The sequence below is a fragment of the Labrus bergylta genome, chromosome 6 (assembly GCF_963930695.1).
Source record: "Labrus bergylta chromosome 6, fLabBer1.1, whole genome shotgun sequence".
NCBI classification, from domain to species: domain Eukaryota; kingdom Metazoa; phylum Chordata; class Actinopteri; order Labriformes; family Labridae; genus Labrus; species Labrus bergylta.
The window spans coordinates 19522445-19539700 of record NC_089200.1 but is presented as its reverse complement, the minus strand read 5'-3'; the positions used below and the strand labels follow the sequence as shown (position 1 = coordinate 19539700).

Here is a 17256-nt window from a genome sequence, read left to right as displayed (position 1 = left end):
CTTTTCCGCCTACTTTTACACACAGCTGACAAAAAGACAATGATTCAGTTTTGTTTTAGGCAACATGAAACTTGATCCTTCAGATCTGGTTTAGTTTAATCCACAATCCATGATTCTGCCTCCAATTTTGAATTAGTGATAAGCTATTCTATTTCAAGCGATTATAACTTCAAATAAAAGATCAGAACTAAATCATTGGCAATTTATTTATTTATTTGGTTTAGCCAGTACTAAGTGGCAACTACTGTTCCCGGGGTCCACGCATACATACAAACAAACACAATAGTGTCATTCTTGTGAGACAATGGCGAAATAATGAATAAATTTGGAAATTGATCTACTAAATGTTGCTTTAAAATAACTAAAAAGCAAAAATGGCTGTATTTGATTTCACTGTTTCTGAATTAAAGAGCTATCCGATACAGTATCACCCAGCACATTCTGACTTTTTTTTTTTAAACTAGAAAATAAGGACAGAGAAGACCACTTTCGACCGTAAGAAACAAAGTGTAATTCCACATGGTGCCTCTAGGGTCAAACATTAATGTACAACAAAGGGACCAATAGATGTCCAGTAGCTCAAGGTTAACAGGAAGCAGTCGGTTGGGGTGAGCTAGGACCGCGACGAAGTCAGTTTGATGTTGTGTCAATAACAGAACGGTGAGGTTCTATTGGTCTACGCACACCAACAGCAAACCGACTTCACCACTGTGAATTGGAGGGGAGATTGTCCAGGACCAAAACAAGCCTCTGCATAGAAAGTGGTAGAAGGTAATGTTCTGTTAATTTTGATAAGTGGGCCTTTAACATGTGACACTCTGACGAGGTCACTTTATCTGAAGTCGATATGAACAGTGGTTTTATTAAGGACAAAATAAAAAAAGGTTGATGTGCGAGCCATAGCAAAGATTACAGCTAACGCTAGTTTGCTTCAGGAGTTTCCTCTGCTAGCGCCTGTTAGCATGCCACTGCTAGCCGCTTGAGAAGAAAGCAGGCGGGGGGGGGATAACTTGTCAAAAAACTTCTGGAAATGTTTGGCTAGCATGGTAGCTGATCGCTAAAAGAAACTATCGTAGCAAACAGTGTCATGTGAGTGAAACATGTAATCATTTTTTGTTGACATTGACGTATAGGCCACTCAGTTCTAGATGTTTAATATGGCTGTCGTTTTGATGTTTATAAGTTCACAGATATGATCGAGCAGCCGATTCATCCGTGAATTGGAATATCAACAAGGTTGCATTTAAAAAAAAAGGTTAATCTTGTGTCTTAGCAGCCTCTACTAATGACCGACAAAGAGGAGACTATGGAGGTTTCTGACAGTCCGCCATCAGAGAAGAAGAATGGACGAACCTCGTTGCTGGACAGCGGGGAAGACTTTGAGGTGGTAGATGAAGAAGACATTGACGACGACCCCCCTCCTCTGGAAGATGCCGGTGGTGGGAAGGGCAAACACGCAGATGAATCTGAAAAGGAAAAAGAGGAGACAGATCCCTCTGCCCCTGTGGAGGAGTGGCTGGATGTATTAGGTGGGTAACGAATTGTTAAGATAGTTGCAGAAAACAATCTCTACTTGGTCACATCGCTGACTGGGTGGCACTCTATTAAAATCCACACACTATCCCCTTGTTAAACAATAAGCCAAAAGAGTTTGATTTGCACCCATTAAACACTGATCAGCACTCGACTGATAATAACACGATTGTTTTGTGTCCAGGTAATGATCAGCTGAAGAAAAAAGTCCTGGAAGATGGAGAAGGGAGAGACAGTCGACCACAGAAAGGACAAAATGTTAGGATCAATCTTAAAACATCCCTGACAGATGGGAAACTTGTAGAGGAGCAGCATGACCTCTCTTTCACTCTTGGAGATGGAGATGTTATTCAGGTAAAAATGGACAGTTTGAGATACTTCCTGAATTGGCAAGACTTATCAAGAGGTCACCCTGTTTTCAGTATTTGGGTTTATGTCGTATATATCATAAGGCTTTGTTGTCCTTTCAGGCTCTGGATCTCTCAGTGCAGCTCATGGAAAAGGGGGAGAAGGCCCTGATTCAGACTGATGCAAAATATGCATACGGTGCTCGGGGCAGGTAGATACATGTTTTAATTTAACTGATAAAGGATTCATACATTTAAGCTTTCATGGAAACGAAGGAATCTAAATCCCCAAGAAAGATCCAATGTCAAATGTATCTTTTATTTTCAGATTGTTTTACAAAAAAATATTTCCCTCGTGAAATCTAGTGATTGAAGTTTCTTGATTTCTTTAACTGTCAAACTTAGCTCAGTTTCTTCCTCTTTCCAGCTATGAACCTGAGATTCCCCCAAATGCTCCGCTGTGCCTAGAAGTGGAACTGAAGGAAGCTACTGATGCCCCAGACCTGGAAATGCTGCCCCCAGCAGAAAAGATTGCACTTGCTAGCCATAAGCGGGAGAAGGGCAACGTTCATTATCAGCGTGGAGATTATGCCTTTGCAGTCAACTCTTATAGCATTGCCCTGCAGGTAGCAGAGTCTAGCTCTAAAGGTGAGAGGCAGGTCAGGGGGTCAGGGGGTCAGGGCGGAAGAAAACCCCTGAAAACTTTGGTTAGTGGTTATTGACCAGGTTGGGAAGCACTGCAATCACAGAGTTAATGCTTTTATTGTGATAATGCATTTTTGAACATTTGAGATTCACCACAAAAACAAGACTACTTTTTATCAAATCTATCTGACATCAATGTAATTGATCTCACTTACATTGATCTTGCCTTACAGTGTGGCAAGCGGATGATTTATATATTTAAAAGATTACTTTTTTCTTTTTTTTTTTTTACAGTTGACATCAATCCTGAGGAGGAAAATGAGCTGATTGATGTAAAAGTGAAATGTTTAAACAACATGGCAGCCTCTCAGCTGAAACTGGACCACTATGATGCAGCACTCAAATCTTGTGTCTCAGCACTGGCACACCAGCCAGACAACATAAAAGCCCTTTTCCGCATGGGCAAGGTAAACTTTTCTTAAATCTTTTTTACCTGGCCCTTTTTTTCAGTGGAATGTCTTAATCTATAATTGTGTTTTTTCCCTCAAGGTACTAGCTTTGCAAGGGGAATACACAGAAGCCATTCAAACTTTGAGGAGAGCACTAAAGTTGGAACCCAGCAATAAGGTACCTTTGTTTTACTTATAGTACATTTTTGTACTACATTTGTGTACTAAAAGTGTCTGCTAAGTGAATTGTAGAATTGTAAAACGTGGCTTGATGTATGGGGAAATGTTCTTCCTTATGGCCAGTAGATGGTGCTATAGGATAAGAATTCCAATAAGTTTGTAATGCAAGGTCAGGTGGGCTGCTGATTCATCATTATAGAGGATCTGTTTCCATGTTGTGGCTGTAAATAGGTCGGCCTGAACCCCAGCAATATCTTATACCTAGCCACTGTTACTGTTCTACTGTTCAGAGGGGCAGGAGTTTGAGGTTCTTTTGCTATAGAAGGCCATCTGACAGAATTGGTCATAGTGTGTGGGATTCTTGGATCAGCTGTGTGCTGCAGACGGATGGTGCTCATGCCTAGAACCCCCACACCAATCTGTCAAACAGCACATGGCCTGGCCACCACTTTATCTTCACATCCAACACTTACTGTGAAGAGACAATCGACTAATTCATGTACCAAGAAAAGATATGATATCAGGATCAAAAATACTTGAATATCCATGGGTGGAATTTGGTCGTTACAGTTGCTCATATACACAATATAATATATAGGTGTATTATAAATAGAATATGAATCAAATGACCAGTCTAAAAAATAAATAAAGCTATAAGTACAACAAGGGCGAGAATTTGCAGCTATGCAGTTTTAATGGGCCTGTTTTGTCCAAGTAATCTGTTCTATCTGTAAGCACTTGGTGTGTCACATTTTCGATTCTACACTGAAAAGTGATGGAAATAAGTTTTCAATTGATCAAATATTCAAAGACAAAAGCACAATGAAGAAGCTAAACCTATAGCCCTTAGAACCACTTAAGGAGATACCATGTCACTGCTTAAGCCTGAGATGACAGAGTAAGAAAAGAAACAACTACATTAGTACTGGAGAATCCTCCTGCTTCCTAAAAGTCATTAGTGTGACTACATATGCCTACCTGGTGAAACTTGAAAGTCAGTTCAATTTATGTTAAAGTTATCAGTATATCTATTTGCATGGCAAATGAAAATGATTGTTCTACTATTGTTACCGTTTTTAGGAGCAGCCCTGCATACTGCTGTAACCCAACCTTGCAAACTGCGTATGAGTTTGAGAAGCCTTGTGTTTCCACATGTCTAACAGGGAAATTATGTATATTTTCTAAGGCATTATTTGAGTTATCCCAACAGAATATCCTTGTTCTATAGCTGCTTTTATTGCTTAATGAAAGTGTAAATCATAATGGAATTAAACCACGACTGTGATGTCCAATTTTCTGACATTCCTGTGAAGTACAACAATGCATGCTATAGATTATTGGTAGTATTGGGACGATCCATAATTATCAACCTTGTGTTCATTTATCTATGTGCCAACGGGTACTTCCAAGCGGTGTCTTATAGGTTCTTACTATAAGGGAGAACCTTTCATTCTAACAACAAGAACTGAGCCTGCGTGTCAGTGACAATACCAGAATGCTGCCCGTATAATCAAAAAGCCAGTCTCATACAGGCACAGGTTTCATAGACTGACAGGATGAAAAAGCCATCGCTCTCTTCTCTAGGCACTGACAGACATGCTGTCTACATTGTTTTACACTGATGTCAGCTGTTTACGCCCACTATCATTTCCTCAAATGGATGAGAGGAGATTTATTTGTCTGGGGTTTTGTTTACTTATGACTTGGTAATGCAGACTTGACAGTTCCAGTTCAGACAGCCTCAAACTGTCTCATCGCTGTGTTTGGGCACACGGTTTATGTTAGGACAGGGTATATGTAACATATTTGTTTAGCCTACTTTATCCTCACCCTGGGGACAAGTCAGTGTTGTGTATTTTTGTCATTTCAATGTGTAGTTGATTGCAGAATATTGGTGCCAACTTGCCCTGGGTTCTCTGTTCAAACACAGGGCTGTGAATGTAACAGACTTACTCCTTACGTTAGATAGGAACCCTCATGTCTTTGAGGAAAACAACTTGAACAGACACTAACTGATTCTGCCCGAACATGTTTAATCATAAGTTTTTTTTTACAATCATTAACCAGTTTCCTTAACGCTGACCAACATAGCTTACAAGCACCAATTAATAGAGCCTCATTCTCTGGTTCATGTCCTACCTCAGGGGGATCCTTTAGAGTATCTTAGAAGGGAGAATCCTCCAAACACAAAAGTTTATCCTCAGGGATGCCTCAAGGATCAGTGCTCGATCCCCTTCTCTTCTCAATTCATCACCTAACTTGGTGTAGTCATCTGCTCCCTCAGTGTCTCATACCATTGCAATGCTGACAATACCCAGCTCTATCTGTCTGTCATTCACTCATAATGACATTTTTGTCTGCCCGAGTTTGGTCATGCCTTGCTGATATCTCTACATGGATTAAAGAACCCCAGCCTATCCAAAAATATGCTCCTTGTCATCCTCCAGCCAGTCCCTCTTTACAATCACAGATAACTATCCAACCAAACTCATGCTCACAGAGCTTTGGGGCAGCAAAGCTCAACGTCATGATTGATGACCAGCCAAACTTAAAGGTTCACGTGGCCACGATTGCCTGGATGTGTCTATATGATCTGCACGTCTTCAGTAAGATCAGACCCTACCTGTCAGAGAATGCAACACACAGCTCCTGGTACAGGCTCTTATAATATCACACATTGGCTACTGTAACTCCTCACTGGCAGGTCTTCTTGCATGCACACTCAGTTACCAAACTCTATTCAATCTGCAGAGTCCTTTTCCGTTTTTAGGAAAAGTCTAAAAACCCAGCTCTTACATGAATACCAACGCACTTAAAGATATTGATGCTACTAATGATTATAATACTGAGGATGGTGTTGATAAGAATATACATGACCATGATGATATTGATGACAAAGCTGTTGATGTTATTGTTGATCCTGTTCACTGCCTGTCGGCACCTGTGTCTGATCTAACTTGAAGCTGTTTGTTGGTACTTCCTTCATTCTAGGTCCTTGCTTGTGTTGTACATATAAGCGTCTGCTTAAAGAAATTGTAACATTGTCACTGTAATAGTGTTCATTTCTATAAAGGTGGAGTGTGCCCAAAATGACAATATTAAGTGTACATTTGTGGTAGCTGAATATTTTAGTTGTCTCTGAAAGCACTGGTTTGCTTAGTCACTCACCAGATCTAAATGACTCATATCTTAGACCGTGATGAAACAATAGCTGAACCATTATCCGAGAAGCATGTGGACATGTTGGCTCCATCAAACAATCATTCTGTGATGCAATTTCTTTTAAGGAAACAAGGATTGACATACCATTTATCCCGGAAATGTTTTCTTGTGTTGGATCAATGCCATATGTTTTTCAGGCCACTTGGTGGCTGCTTGTGTTATGAGGGTATATTGTCATCTTGACAATCCTAAAATGAAGAATATCAGACTGTAAAGTGTCCAAATGTTGTTTTCTTTGTTGTAATAGCTGTTAGTATAGATTAAATATTGAACTGCCTATTTGTCTTGTTTCTACTTTATAGACCATCCACGCAGAGCTCTCCAAGCTGGTGAAGAAAAACTCAGAGCAGAGAGGAGCAGAGCAGGCCATGTATAAAAAGATGCTGGGTAACCCTACCAGTGGCAGCAGCACACAGAAACACAGAGCCAAGTCTTCATGGGTGAGAAAGTCATCCCTTAAAAAAAAAAAAAAAACAACCACATTGCGTTTTAGTGAAATGTCTGTCCATGATCACATGACTAGAGCTGATATGTTTGTTAGAGTCAAAGGAACCTTTGTGTAATGAATAAGGAGTCTCAGTCATATATCAAAAGGTTAAATCTAATATTGCTTGACCTTTTTTAATGTGTAATGATAAAATCCAACCAACTAAACATTTACTCTCTACTTGTGTTACTTTCTCTTTCCCCAGGGTCTCAGCTGGAAGTGGCTGTTTGGTGCCACTGCTGTAGCCATTGGTGGTGTAGCGTTGTCCGTTGTCATAGCTGCTAGAAATTAACCAAACTTTCCTGACCAAGCTGCTACAATGTGAGAGAAGAAACACAGAAGCACATCATCTGAATGTGGGCCAAAGGGGGTAAAATGTCAGATGGTCAGTTGCTTCCTCACTGTCACTCTCTTTTCTCTGCTATGTTTGAGAACTGTGTGACTAATAATAAAACATCAATATTTGCATATGAACACTGTTCTCACTTAAAGAACATTAAGGTTTATGCATATATATACGTATATATATATATATATAAGGATGCCAGACACTGTTTTCTTCTGCTGCCATTGTATTTGTCTTTGGTAGATAATGATTGTTTGCATTAAATGAAAAATAGTTTACCATAGATTCAGATAGAGGGAGTTTAAATGTTAATTTTCCGATTCAAAATAGCTATGTTTTTCTGTTTTATATTATGCTATAGTTTAAAAGCAAAATATTGTACAGTTAATTTATAATTTCCCATAAAGAAAATGTAATTTCACTTTTTCTCTTTACAGTACAATGTTTTATGTTTTCTGGCTTAATGAAGATGCTTTTTTTTTTTTACTTGGCCTGTTGTTCTCGCTTTAACAACCTCTCTATAACCATCACATATAACCTGCTAGACCAGACAAAAAACACCCAAACAATGTTATACAGTACAGCAGACAGATATTTTGAACCTGTAACTAAAATTGTATCCACTTTCTAAATGTACACAAAGGAAAATAAATTACAAGAACAACCTCACAACAATATAGTTAAGCAAATGCGCTGCCTGAAAGGGTAATGACAATCAGACACAGCCTAAACAACAAAACTGTTTCATACATAAACATGACGGTGTGTATTTGATTTCAATTCATAGCTGGAGGATGAGGGAGCACTGCTGTGATTTGGTCATGGCCTCAAGGCAAAGATAATCACAGCAGGGCTAATATTCAGAACGACATCTTGACTTAAAGCTCGATATTGCTTTTATACAACAGTTATACTACCAGCACATTAGAAAATAACAGAAAACATTAGAAAATAACTACATAATTTTTTTTGGCTCCATTAACTCAACTAGTTCCACATCAACCCAACAATCTACTGCAGTCATGCTACTTTGTTTGTGTCCATGGTTGCTTCTGGCCAGCAATATATTTTGTGTACATTTATCTGTATGCTTTTATTGATCATGCTGCAAGAGAAATAAGAGTCTATTTTGTGATTCAGAAGTACCGGCTTCATAAATCAGGACAAACTCTGTCTGCTCTAATGTTTACTTGTGGTATTCATAACATCTGGTGATACACAAAAGTCACAGTGATGTTGTTCTCTACTGACTCATTGAATTCCTCTTGTCCAATCAAAATACTCGGTCGGAACTAGCAGTCATATAATCCTGGTTAATCATGAATATATACAAAGCAGAATCAGCTAGATTTACTTTATTTTCAACATTTGTTCTATAACTAGTTTCTTGTTGACAGAGATGCAGTTACCTGTGCACTCACAGATAATGGTTCATAGAGTATTTTTCCAGTAATGTGGCTGTTAAATATGCTGAAGTATGCTTTATTTTAATTATTAAATCTTAGTCATTATTACCTCAGTTATTGATGATTGAGACCAAATGTTGAAGGCAGTCCCTTCAGGTCCAAGTTTGGGTTTGTATATTTTTTTCTTTCCCCTTCTTTTTCACCGGTGTAGTTTTCCTTTGATTATTATCCCTTATGTGTTTATTTATTTCACAGTTTTTGATTATTGCTTTCTAAATAACAATTAATATGTTGCCAACAAATATCTGGCTCCTTCAGAGTACATGAAAGTTCCACGGACCAAAATGTCACTTTAACTCTTAACTGAATGAAAAATGAAGTGTTCATTGCATATCCTGGCATTCCCAGCATTTGTTGGTTTTATAAAACAATAAAATGTATCACACTTAAGTTTATTTTCTGGATTGTGTCATCATTTCTCATAATGTAATTTTTGTGCCTCATTGACAAGGTTTTCATTGATTTTTTTTTTTTTTTTTTAAACCTTCCTTCTCTGAAATCTGAATGTCTTGCAGTGGTCTTGGTACAACTTATAATAAAAACGGCTCTGCTGCTTTTATGTCTGGACTGAGTTAAAAATATCAGTGTGCTTCAATATGAGACATCTTTCATTGGAATTTTTTAAAATCATAAATGTGTTGTAACTTTATAAAGCAATCATATTTTCAAGGAAACAACACAGCTATGCCTTTAATATACTCGGCGTTTACATTTATCGTGTTTGATTTGTTCAGATCAGGACATTCCCAAATGATGTTTTGGATATTCCCCCAACTAGTTAGTTTTTTGTTTTTTTTTCAGACATTGACGTTTCACTGACGTAATCGGATGACCTATCGTTTCCCCTCTTCCTACGCATTACCGACGTGCAGTGCTAATTCTGAAATGCTCTGTGGAATTAATACACAATACTTTCACCCTTTAGTCTCTATTTAAAAAAAAAAAAAAAAAAAAAAGAACATGAAAACCACGAATACACACATTGCCTGTGAGAAAATCACGTGCTGTGTCAAAGGAGGCGAAGTTAAAAGATTTAGTTTTAAAAATTAAGTTTCTACTTTTAACAGCCCCTTTAACAGTAATTTAATTTTTTTATATATATATATATATATATATATATATATATATATATATATATATATATATATATATATATATATATATATATAAAATTGTGACGTGTTTACTGTCGTGTAGGGTAGTTTTCTCTCTCGTATAGATGTGTCTCTGCTGAGTGACTTCATCATCAGTGACCGGTCACTGAATATTCATTGAAAAGCAACGGGAGATCTCGCTTTACGACAGAGTGCGTCCGTGCGCGTGGTGGGAACGGTAGCAAGATGGCGGCGCTGAAGGAGGAGCAGTGCTACGGACTGTCCTGTGGAAGAGTCAGCAACGGCAGCAATGTCTCCGTGTTTCACGTGAAACTCACTGACAGCGCGCTGAAAGCGTTTGAAGGCTATCAGAGCGGCAAGGTAAATGGCCTTTTTCCAGTACCGCGACATTTTAGATATGATTTGATAGTGTGTGTGTGTGTGTGTGTGTGTGTGTGTGTGTGTGTGTGTGTGTGTGTGTGTGTGTGTGTGTGTGTGTGTGTGTGTGTGTGTGTGTGTGTGTGTGTCAGTGACAGGCAGAGTGAGGTCAGTTCCCCCCTCTCAGTCTGCTGCTGCTGCCTTCATGCTGTGATACACACACACACACACACACACACACACACACACACACACAGCACCCTCACACAGGCTGCTTAGTTTGGTTTCAAAGTGTCTACTTTAGCTGCTCTCAGCTGGTCAGGCTGTCTGCTGGTGGATGTAGCTGTTTGGTAGCTACACCCAGACTCACCACCGAGTGTTAAAATCGTCCTCAGTCCTTTAGCGAGCTGTCTGCTCGGTGCTACTGGAAACAAAACAGAGCCTTTTGGTAGTTATTTCCTTTTTTTTTGTTTTGTTTTTTTAAAGGGGGGGGGTTGCTTTTTAGTTTGCGCAACAGTTTAAACTCGGCTCTGTTGATACACTGTCTTAACAAATTACTATGACGACCTTAAAAAATGTTAACCAAAAATACGAAGTAACTTTTGTTGTGTGTACATAATGTTTCCAGAAAGTTTGTTAAGCTGTCAAAAAAATAATTCTAGCGGCTGCGATCATTTCATGTTAAAGGGTCATGATAGTGTGAATATAAGCCCTGACTTTTGTCTTTTTCGGTTGTTAACTCTGGGGAAAGACCTTTTTCTTTTTTTTTCTTTTTTAAAGACGAGAATTGCATGACAACACCGTGAATAGTGTGGAAAAGTACCCAGTATTCGTGTTCAAGATGTCCATCTCCTTTCCCAACCCCCCCCCCCCCCCCACTGTCACCAAAAGGCTCATGTTCATTTGATAGCTTTAAAGGTGCGTCGAAGTGATTTAACAGTATAACAGGTTTTAGTGTCTATTCTTGTTCGGGGGAAAAGGTGAAATTCTACTTGTAATCATTAAAATCTTACTCCTGCTCCTGGTGCTTCTTGTAGCTTCTGGTCTAGATAAATAGCCTAAGTCTGTTGATGGCCATCTAACGTTTCAGCTTCTATAAATATTTGACAGGGAAAACCTTGGAGGCCAGCAGGACAGGGCCGTATCTCAAGCTTCTGTTGCTGTGTGCACTGCAGCGGGCCTTTAGCTAATAAGCCTGAACAATACAATTTTCACAGGTAATTCAGGGACTACTAGGTGTAGACCCAATGTATGACACACAGGATATGTTTGAAATATATAGAGCACACCCCTGTGACTCAAGAAATATTGCTACAGGAGAGCAGTGACTTCATCTCTTTAAGTTTTTAAAGGGCCTTTGCTTTTGATGGAAGTAGTCTGTGGTCAGATTATGCAATATGTTTTGAGAAATAATTTTCTGTTTGTTGTTGAGCATTTCAACATTGTCTTGTTTGTGCTTTTGTATTCGTGGGAAAATAATGGTAGGGCTAGGCCAATATGGGATTTTGTGGCCGATATCAATGTCGGGGAGTATAAAAATCCTATATATATATATATATATATATATATATATATATATCTACAGATTGAACATTGATTTAAGAAAGAGAGATATATATATATATATATATGTTAAATCAATGTTAAATCTGTAGAGATAGATATCTATACACATTTCCTGCGTTGATCCCTTAATTTGCAGTTATCAAACACTAGTGGAAAAAATATACAGTACATCATAGACAAGATGGTCTTTTAACTTGAAAGTTACTGCGCATGTACGTGCGTCACCACTTGACACTCTGGAGAGTGATAATGCTTTTTGTAATCCATATTCATAGCTTTCAGTCACGTGACCAGCGCAGAGGGCAAATAATGCTCAGGAAAGTAACGGCCACCGTTGAAAACACTGTTGAACTGCAGCACAGGCTTTTAATTTGACATCTCCTATGTTTACATCACCTAACAACCAAAGTAAAACTGAGATTTTAAGATAAACTGTAAGTTTGGGGCACTTGTGATACTTTAACAGCACACAGTGACGGGACACTATTTATATTGTTAGAAACGGCAAAGTCCATGCCGGTGTTACGGTTAAAAGAGTGACCATGTTAACTGGTGACTGTCAGCTGAGTGAGTCTGGTTGTCGGATTATATATAATCTGTGCTCATCTAACTTGCATAGCTAACAATCTTAAATTACCTTACAGTACGTTTTATCATCGTAGGTCTGGCACACACTAAGAGAAAATATTTGTAAAATGTGAGAGAGCCCTCACATGACGACAATCATGACACGTTAAACAGTTCGGTTCTTATAGTGTCGTGTGCAACGAGATGCCCAACTCAGCAGAACACACACTAAGGATTCATTCACCATCAACCAGAGTCTGTACTATCTAAACGCGGTCAAACGTGATTTAAGACTAAACAACCATGATGATGGTCAAGCTAAATGTGGCTAGCTGGTACATCCATTATGGTAAACATTTTGGTCAAACTAGTTTCCTTGTCAGTTGGATTGTGGTTAGTTTTACAGGTCATGTTGTATAAACATTGTGCTGTTGACAGAAAACAACAAGTTGGTCCTTAATTTATATCGTCCATCTAACTCTATGCTTCGCGTTTGCTGTTGTCGCCATGTTAAATTTTTGTTAGGCTTCCTGCTTTAGTCAGCTTGCCTACTGATTGGCTCTTTTTTTTCGTTCCATGTGACAACTCATAGAGTCCGTACTCGGCCATCCTCGGTGTTGTCCCCACAAAACAGGATATCCGATCGTAAATATCAAACACATTTAATATTTACGATTTCAAATCAGTGCGGCCTCGACCGTCTTCTGAGCAGATCGGGGAGGTTAAAATCACATTTAACACACCTCACACCACAGCAGACTCTGGCAAGGTAATTTTTGGAACCATCAGAAAATCAGGCATGTGCTGTCTTTGGTCGGAAGGATTATCTTGTGTACGCTTAACTCCTGCTTGCTCATGTCAATTTTGATTTGTTTTTTCATGAGGAGTCAGGTTAAAACAGGGTTAGCTGTCTAAGCATCATGGTCTCTGCAGAGTTATATTGGGCAGTGCTCACCTTAAGGAGAATCATTTTCCCCCATCTTAAGCACCATTCTTCTATTTCTTCAAAGTCATGTTTTTTTCTAATATAATTTATGGCTCGTGCTTTATTAAACTATTCAAAAGTTGACAAGAACATCTAAACAAAGTCCCTGTCTACTTGATTTTTATGCTACAGCTTACTTGCCAATTGAAGCTGCATTGCTCAATGTATGCTTACTGTATCACCTTTTCTCTGTTATTTGAGTTAAAAACCCGTAATCATGGTTTGACCAGTTCTAGGCCATTGTGTAAAAGGTGTCTGTATGTTGTAGCAGTGTTAGCTTGGTTTGTGGTAGTTTCAGAGCCGCATGGGGGATACAAAAATATGCTGTACCATCTTTTTTTACTTTTCATTTTAACATTCTGTTCTTAATTACCTTCTGCATCAAACAGACATCAGTGATATACGGCACAACTAAACAGGCACTGTTAGCATGACTTTAAGAGCTCTTATTGTGGCCTAGTCTCACTGTCTTCACAGTCAAACGAGGAGCTTACATCAAACCACTTTTCTGGCAGAAAGAGATCATGCATAGGTGTGCCGCTTGTCTGAATCATATTAGCTGTATCTATAAACTTAACATTTCATGCAAACAAACGTCTTCTCAGTGAGCTTCACCCACAAGAGTTCAGAGCCGTGCTTATTTAAAAGTAGCACACTGAAATTCAAAGACAACAATGAAAGCCTTACAACTTAACCAAGCAGTCGTGCAAATATACATTTCGCCGTCAACTTACACTTAAAACATGTGCACAAACAAAGGTTTACACAAAATATATTTCCATGTTTTTTATAGAAAAAAATGTGTTCAGATTTCTATCAGTTTGTTACATGATACATTTAACATGAACTCTGGGCCACTTATTTTCTGCTGTGTAAGAGTTTCCGTTTGTTCTTCATTTAGCCTGGGTAGATTTGAACTGTATTTCACAACCTTATATGAGAATAATGCAGAGTATCTCAATTGTATGCAATCTTGTATTGCTTCACTGCCTTACACCATTATTATAGTAGAACAACTCATCTGCTGCTTTGGTGGAGAGGGTTAAAATCTCATCTGTTTTCATTGAAAGTGTTAATCTTTCATTAAAGAGGTACTGCAACACTTCAACATGGTTTTTCAACCCAAAACTAAATTATATTACTTGATTGAAAATTTCAAAGCCGTTGAAAAATTGTATTCTTCTTGCCATAAACATAAAAAATGACCATTGTTTAAAATGAGCTGAAGGAGGGTAACTGCTGTTTAAAGCTTCACCCAGAGTCAGCCCATTATCTTTCTTTCAGCATTTTATTAACATATCAAGTTGGTGTTATGCTTAAAAAAGCATAACACCAAAAAAAATTAAAGGCGAATCATTATCAGGCATGCCACTACCCCAAACTTGATCTCCGCTTGCTCCTAGTGTGGCTCGGGTATCTTGTAGAAAGGCTGAGCCTTTCCAGCTTCCTCATAATTCAAACACTGGCTAGCTCCCAAGATCAAGGCTGAGGTGGGACTCGGCAAAGGAAAAGGAAGAACAACAGAGTGACACATATTTCAACTGTGAGATGTGGTGTGATCTGGGATGTAATACATGTTCATGACCTCAGCTTTGTTATTGTTCGACTGTAAAGTTTATACAACTTGGCAGACCCCTACTTTCATAAGGAAGCTAAATTCAGGCTGTTTTAGGCCACTGTATGGCTTAAGTATTTTTAGAAAGTGTAGACCCGAGCTAGTCCCAACAATATTCACAGCTTAAGTAGGGCTGGCCAATATGGACCAAAAATCTTCTCTCGATATTTTTTAGCTGAATGACAATACACAATATTTCGCAATATGTTTTTTTCTGTAAAGACATACAAAAAGACATTAGTTTCTTAGTCAAATGAACACAGGCCTCATGTCGCACAGGCACTTTTTATTAACAGCCAGCTGCACAATGTCAACATGTACATGAAAAATGACAAAAATAAACGACCCATTTGTGAATGGGTAAAGACATTCTCAAAGAGGCAGAGCAGGGTTAAGAGGGACAGACAGAGAGGAAAAACAAGCAAACTGGAAAAGGTCAAATATGTTATTTTAAAGCAAAATAAACTGTATTGATGTAAACAATATTGTCTTATCCTATATCTCATTTGAAAATCAATTGATCTTAAAAACTGGATATATTTCACCAGACCTACTGGAGTAGTCTTTGTGAAGTCATTGCATTCTTCTTCGCCGAAGGAAAGCTAGAAACTTTTACTGCTTGTTGATATTACTCAAATGTAAGCCAAACACTTAACTTTGTCCTAGATATACATAGTCTCAGAAAACTGTGTGAGTATTTCTTTTTATTACTATCTGTACCTGCATAATGCATTACCAGTTGACCAGAAGCAATAGTTGAGTGTATTGACTGCTTCCTGGATGCGATGTGACTGTCAGCTGGTTCCTCTTTTGGTGCATCTAAGGACAAGAGTGAACTGGAAGTCCTGCTACACAGGACCTAAACTGACATTAGCAAGGAAATGAGTATGGCTACTTTATTGTCATCAAGCTGAAGGTTATGAAGAGTACTGATAAAAGTTGTCAATTGTGTCTCCGGATGATTGTTTTGGTTTCAGCAAAGACTTCATAGACAAATTTTGAGATTGTATTTGTTAGTTCAAAGAGTTTTCTTGTTTTTGTCATTGTGAGAGATGAGGCTGCTTCAAAAATTCTAAAAACAGAAGCCTGTGGGAAAAAAAACTATGAATATTGTTCAAAATGATAAAGCTTGTTTACTGCATTAAAGTGAAGATTACATATGAAGTGTCTGTGCACTGCAAATGCGCCTCTTGATTAGTAGCCACATATGAATGTAAAAACCTTCTGCTAGCCCAGGTCACAACTTTTGTCTTGTGGTGAGGTCATGGATCAGTGATTATAAGCCTCAAGTATGAATCCTACATGTTGCAGGTAATGCATCACAGTAGTGGCACCCATCTTGTGTTTTGTGATCCATTGTGTTGCAATTATATTTAAAGCCCTGGAATGATGCAGCCTTTAAGCTTGCTCTTTAGTATGATATTGTTTTTTAATAACAGGCATTTTAAAACTAAACTTTATGGTTAATGGAACCAGATAAACAACACAACAATTATGTTAACAATGCAAAAAATAATAATTATTACAGGAAACTAAAGCATTTTTTTAAAAGATGTAAAGTACACTGACTAGGTGGCTTGACATTGAGTGTGGAGGATATCCTCAGGCCTATTAAATACGATTTCAAACCATCTCCACACTAAAGTAGGAATGATTGTGCTTTGATAATTTGGTCCTCTGATGCACTCACTTTTCACTTTGGTTTCTTCACCAGGGAGACAAATAGATTGTTTCTGTTTTCATCAATGAAACATTTACTCCCTTATACTGTGTATTATTAGAAAGTCAAAGACTTCCTTAAAAAACAAAACATCTAAAGCAGTATCTGCGCTGAGCCATCATCAGTTAAGTGGCTGTGGTGACAGGCTACAGGCTTCACTAAGGAGGTCAGTTTACACTCAGTCAGTACTGCTCTTGTTCCTGATGGCAGTTTACCTCCTGTCTGGACCCCTATGGGAATGGTATGGGAAGTAATGGAGACTGGGTGGAGACTTAGTTGCATGAAGCTGGTCAGCCTGCGCCAGTGCTTTGGTTATTTAAAGAATGCTGACTCCCCAGTTTAAGCAGATCACGGGACACTGCAAGAGATGACCATAACCACCGATGCCAAATATCACTCTAAATGTCATGGTGTTCTATGTGCGACCATGTCAACCTGGTGTCTCAGAGCAGACTCTCTGACCCTAACCTGATAATGAGGTCTGAAAAAAGTGTATTGTGATGTATATGTATTGGAGCCTGAAGGATGAATTTATACATTTATTCAGTTTTTTTCATCCCTCAGCAGAAGGAATCATTATGAATCAATACTCAGACTTCATGTCTGAATAGTTGCTGCATCAATAAAAAACCTTCTGTTATCTACAGAGATCGTTT

The 17256-nt window shown here is 38.5% G+C and overlaps 2 protein-coding genes across 4 annotated transcripts in view; both read left to right on the top strand.

Moving 5' to 3' along the window:
• Positions 1-596: 596 nt before the first annotated feature.
• Positions 597-9070, top strand: fkbp8 (FKBP prolyl isomerase 8). Of its 3 annotated transcripts, none has more exons than XM_020632156.3 (9): positions 597-771; positions 1274-1529; positions 1718-1887; positions 2004-2092; positions 2308-2528; positions 2820-2992; positions 3075-3152; positions 6679-6816; positions 7069-9070. In XM_020632156.3, the coding sequence occupies exons 2-9, from the start codon at positions 1286-1288 to the stop codon at positions 7153-7155; spliced, it is 1200 nt and encodes a 399-aa protein (XP_020487812.2). In that variant the 5' UTR covers positions 597-771; positions 1274-1285; the 3' UTR covers positions 7156-9070. The 3 variants fall into 3 exon arrangements, with proteins under 3 accessions (XP_020487812.2, XP_020487811.2, XP_065812011.1); XM_020632155.3 differs by having other exon boundaries at positions 598-771; positions 1277-1529; XM_065955939.1 differs by lacking the exon at positions 597-771 and adding an exon at positions 806-1089 and having other exon boundaries at positions 1277-1529.
• Positions 9071-9983: 913 nt separating this feature from the next.
• The window catches only part of ell (elongation factor RNA polymerase II), a 36555-nt gene continuing 29282 nt past the window's right edge, over positions 9984-17256 (top strand). The window contains exon 1 of the mRNA XM_020632148.3: positions 9984-10150. Within this exon, the coding sequence (XP_020487804.1) occupies positions 10016-10150 (135 nt within the window). The 5' untranslated portion in view covers positions 9984-10015. The remainder of the gene's footprint in view (positions 10151-17256) is intronic.

Coding starts and splice junctions, on each gene's coding strand:
- fkbp8 (XM_020632156.3), top strand. CDS start 1,286: ATGACCGACAAAGAGGAGACTATGGAGGTTTCTGACAGTCCGCCATCA. Junction 1,530..1,717: donor GGAGTGGCTGGATGTATTAG/GTGGGTAACGAA, acceptor TTTTGTGTCCAG/GTAATGATCAGCTGAAGAAA. Junction 2,093..2,307: donor GCATACGGTGCTCGGGGCAG/GTAGATACATGT, acceptor TCCTCTTTCCAG/CTATGAACCTGAGATTCCCC.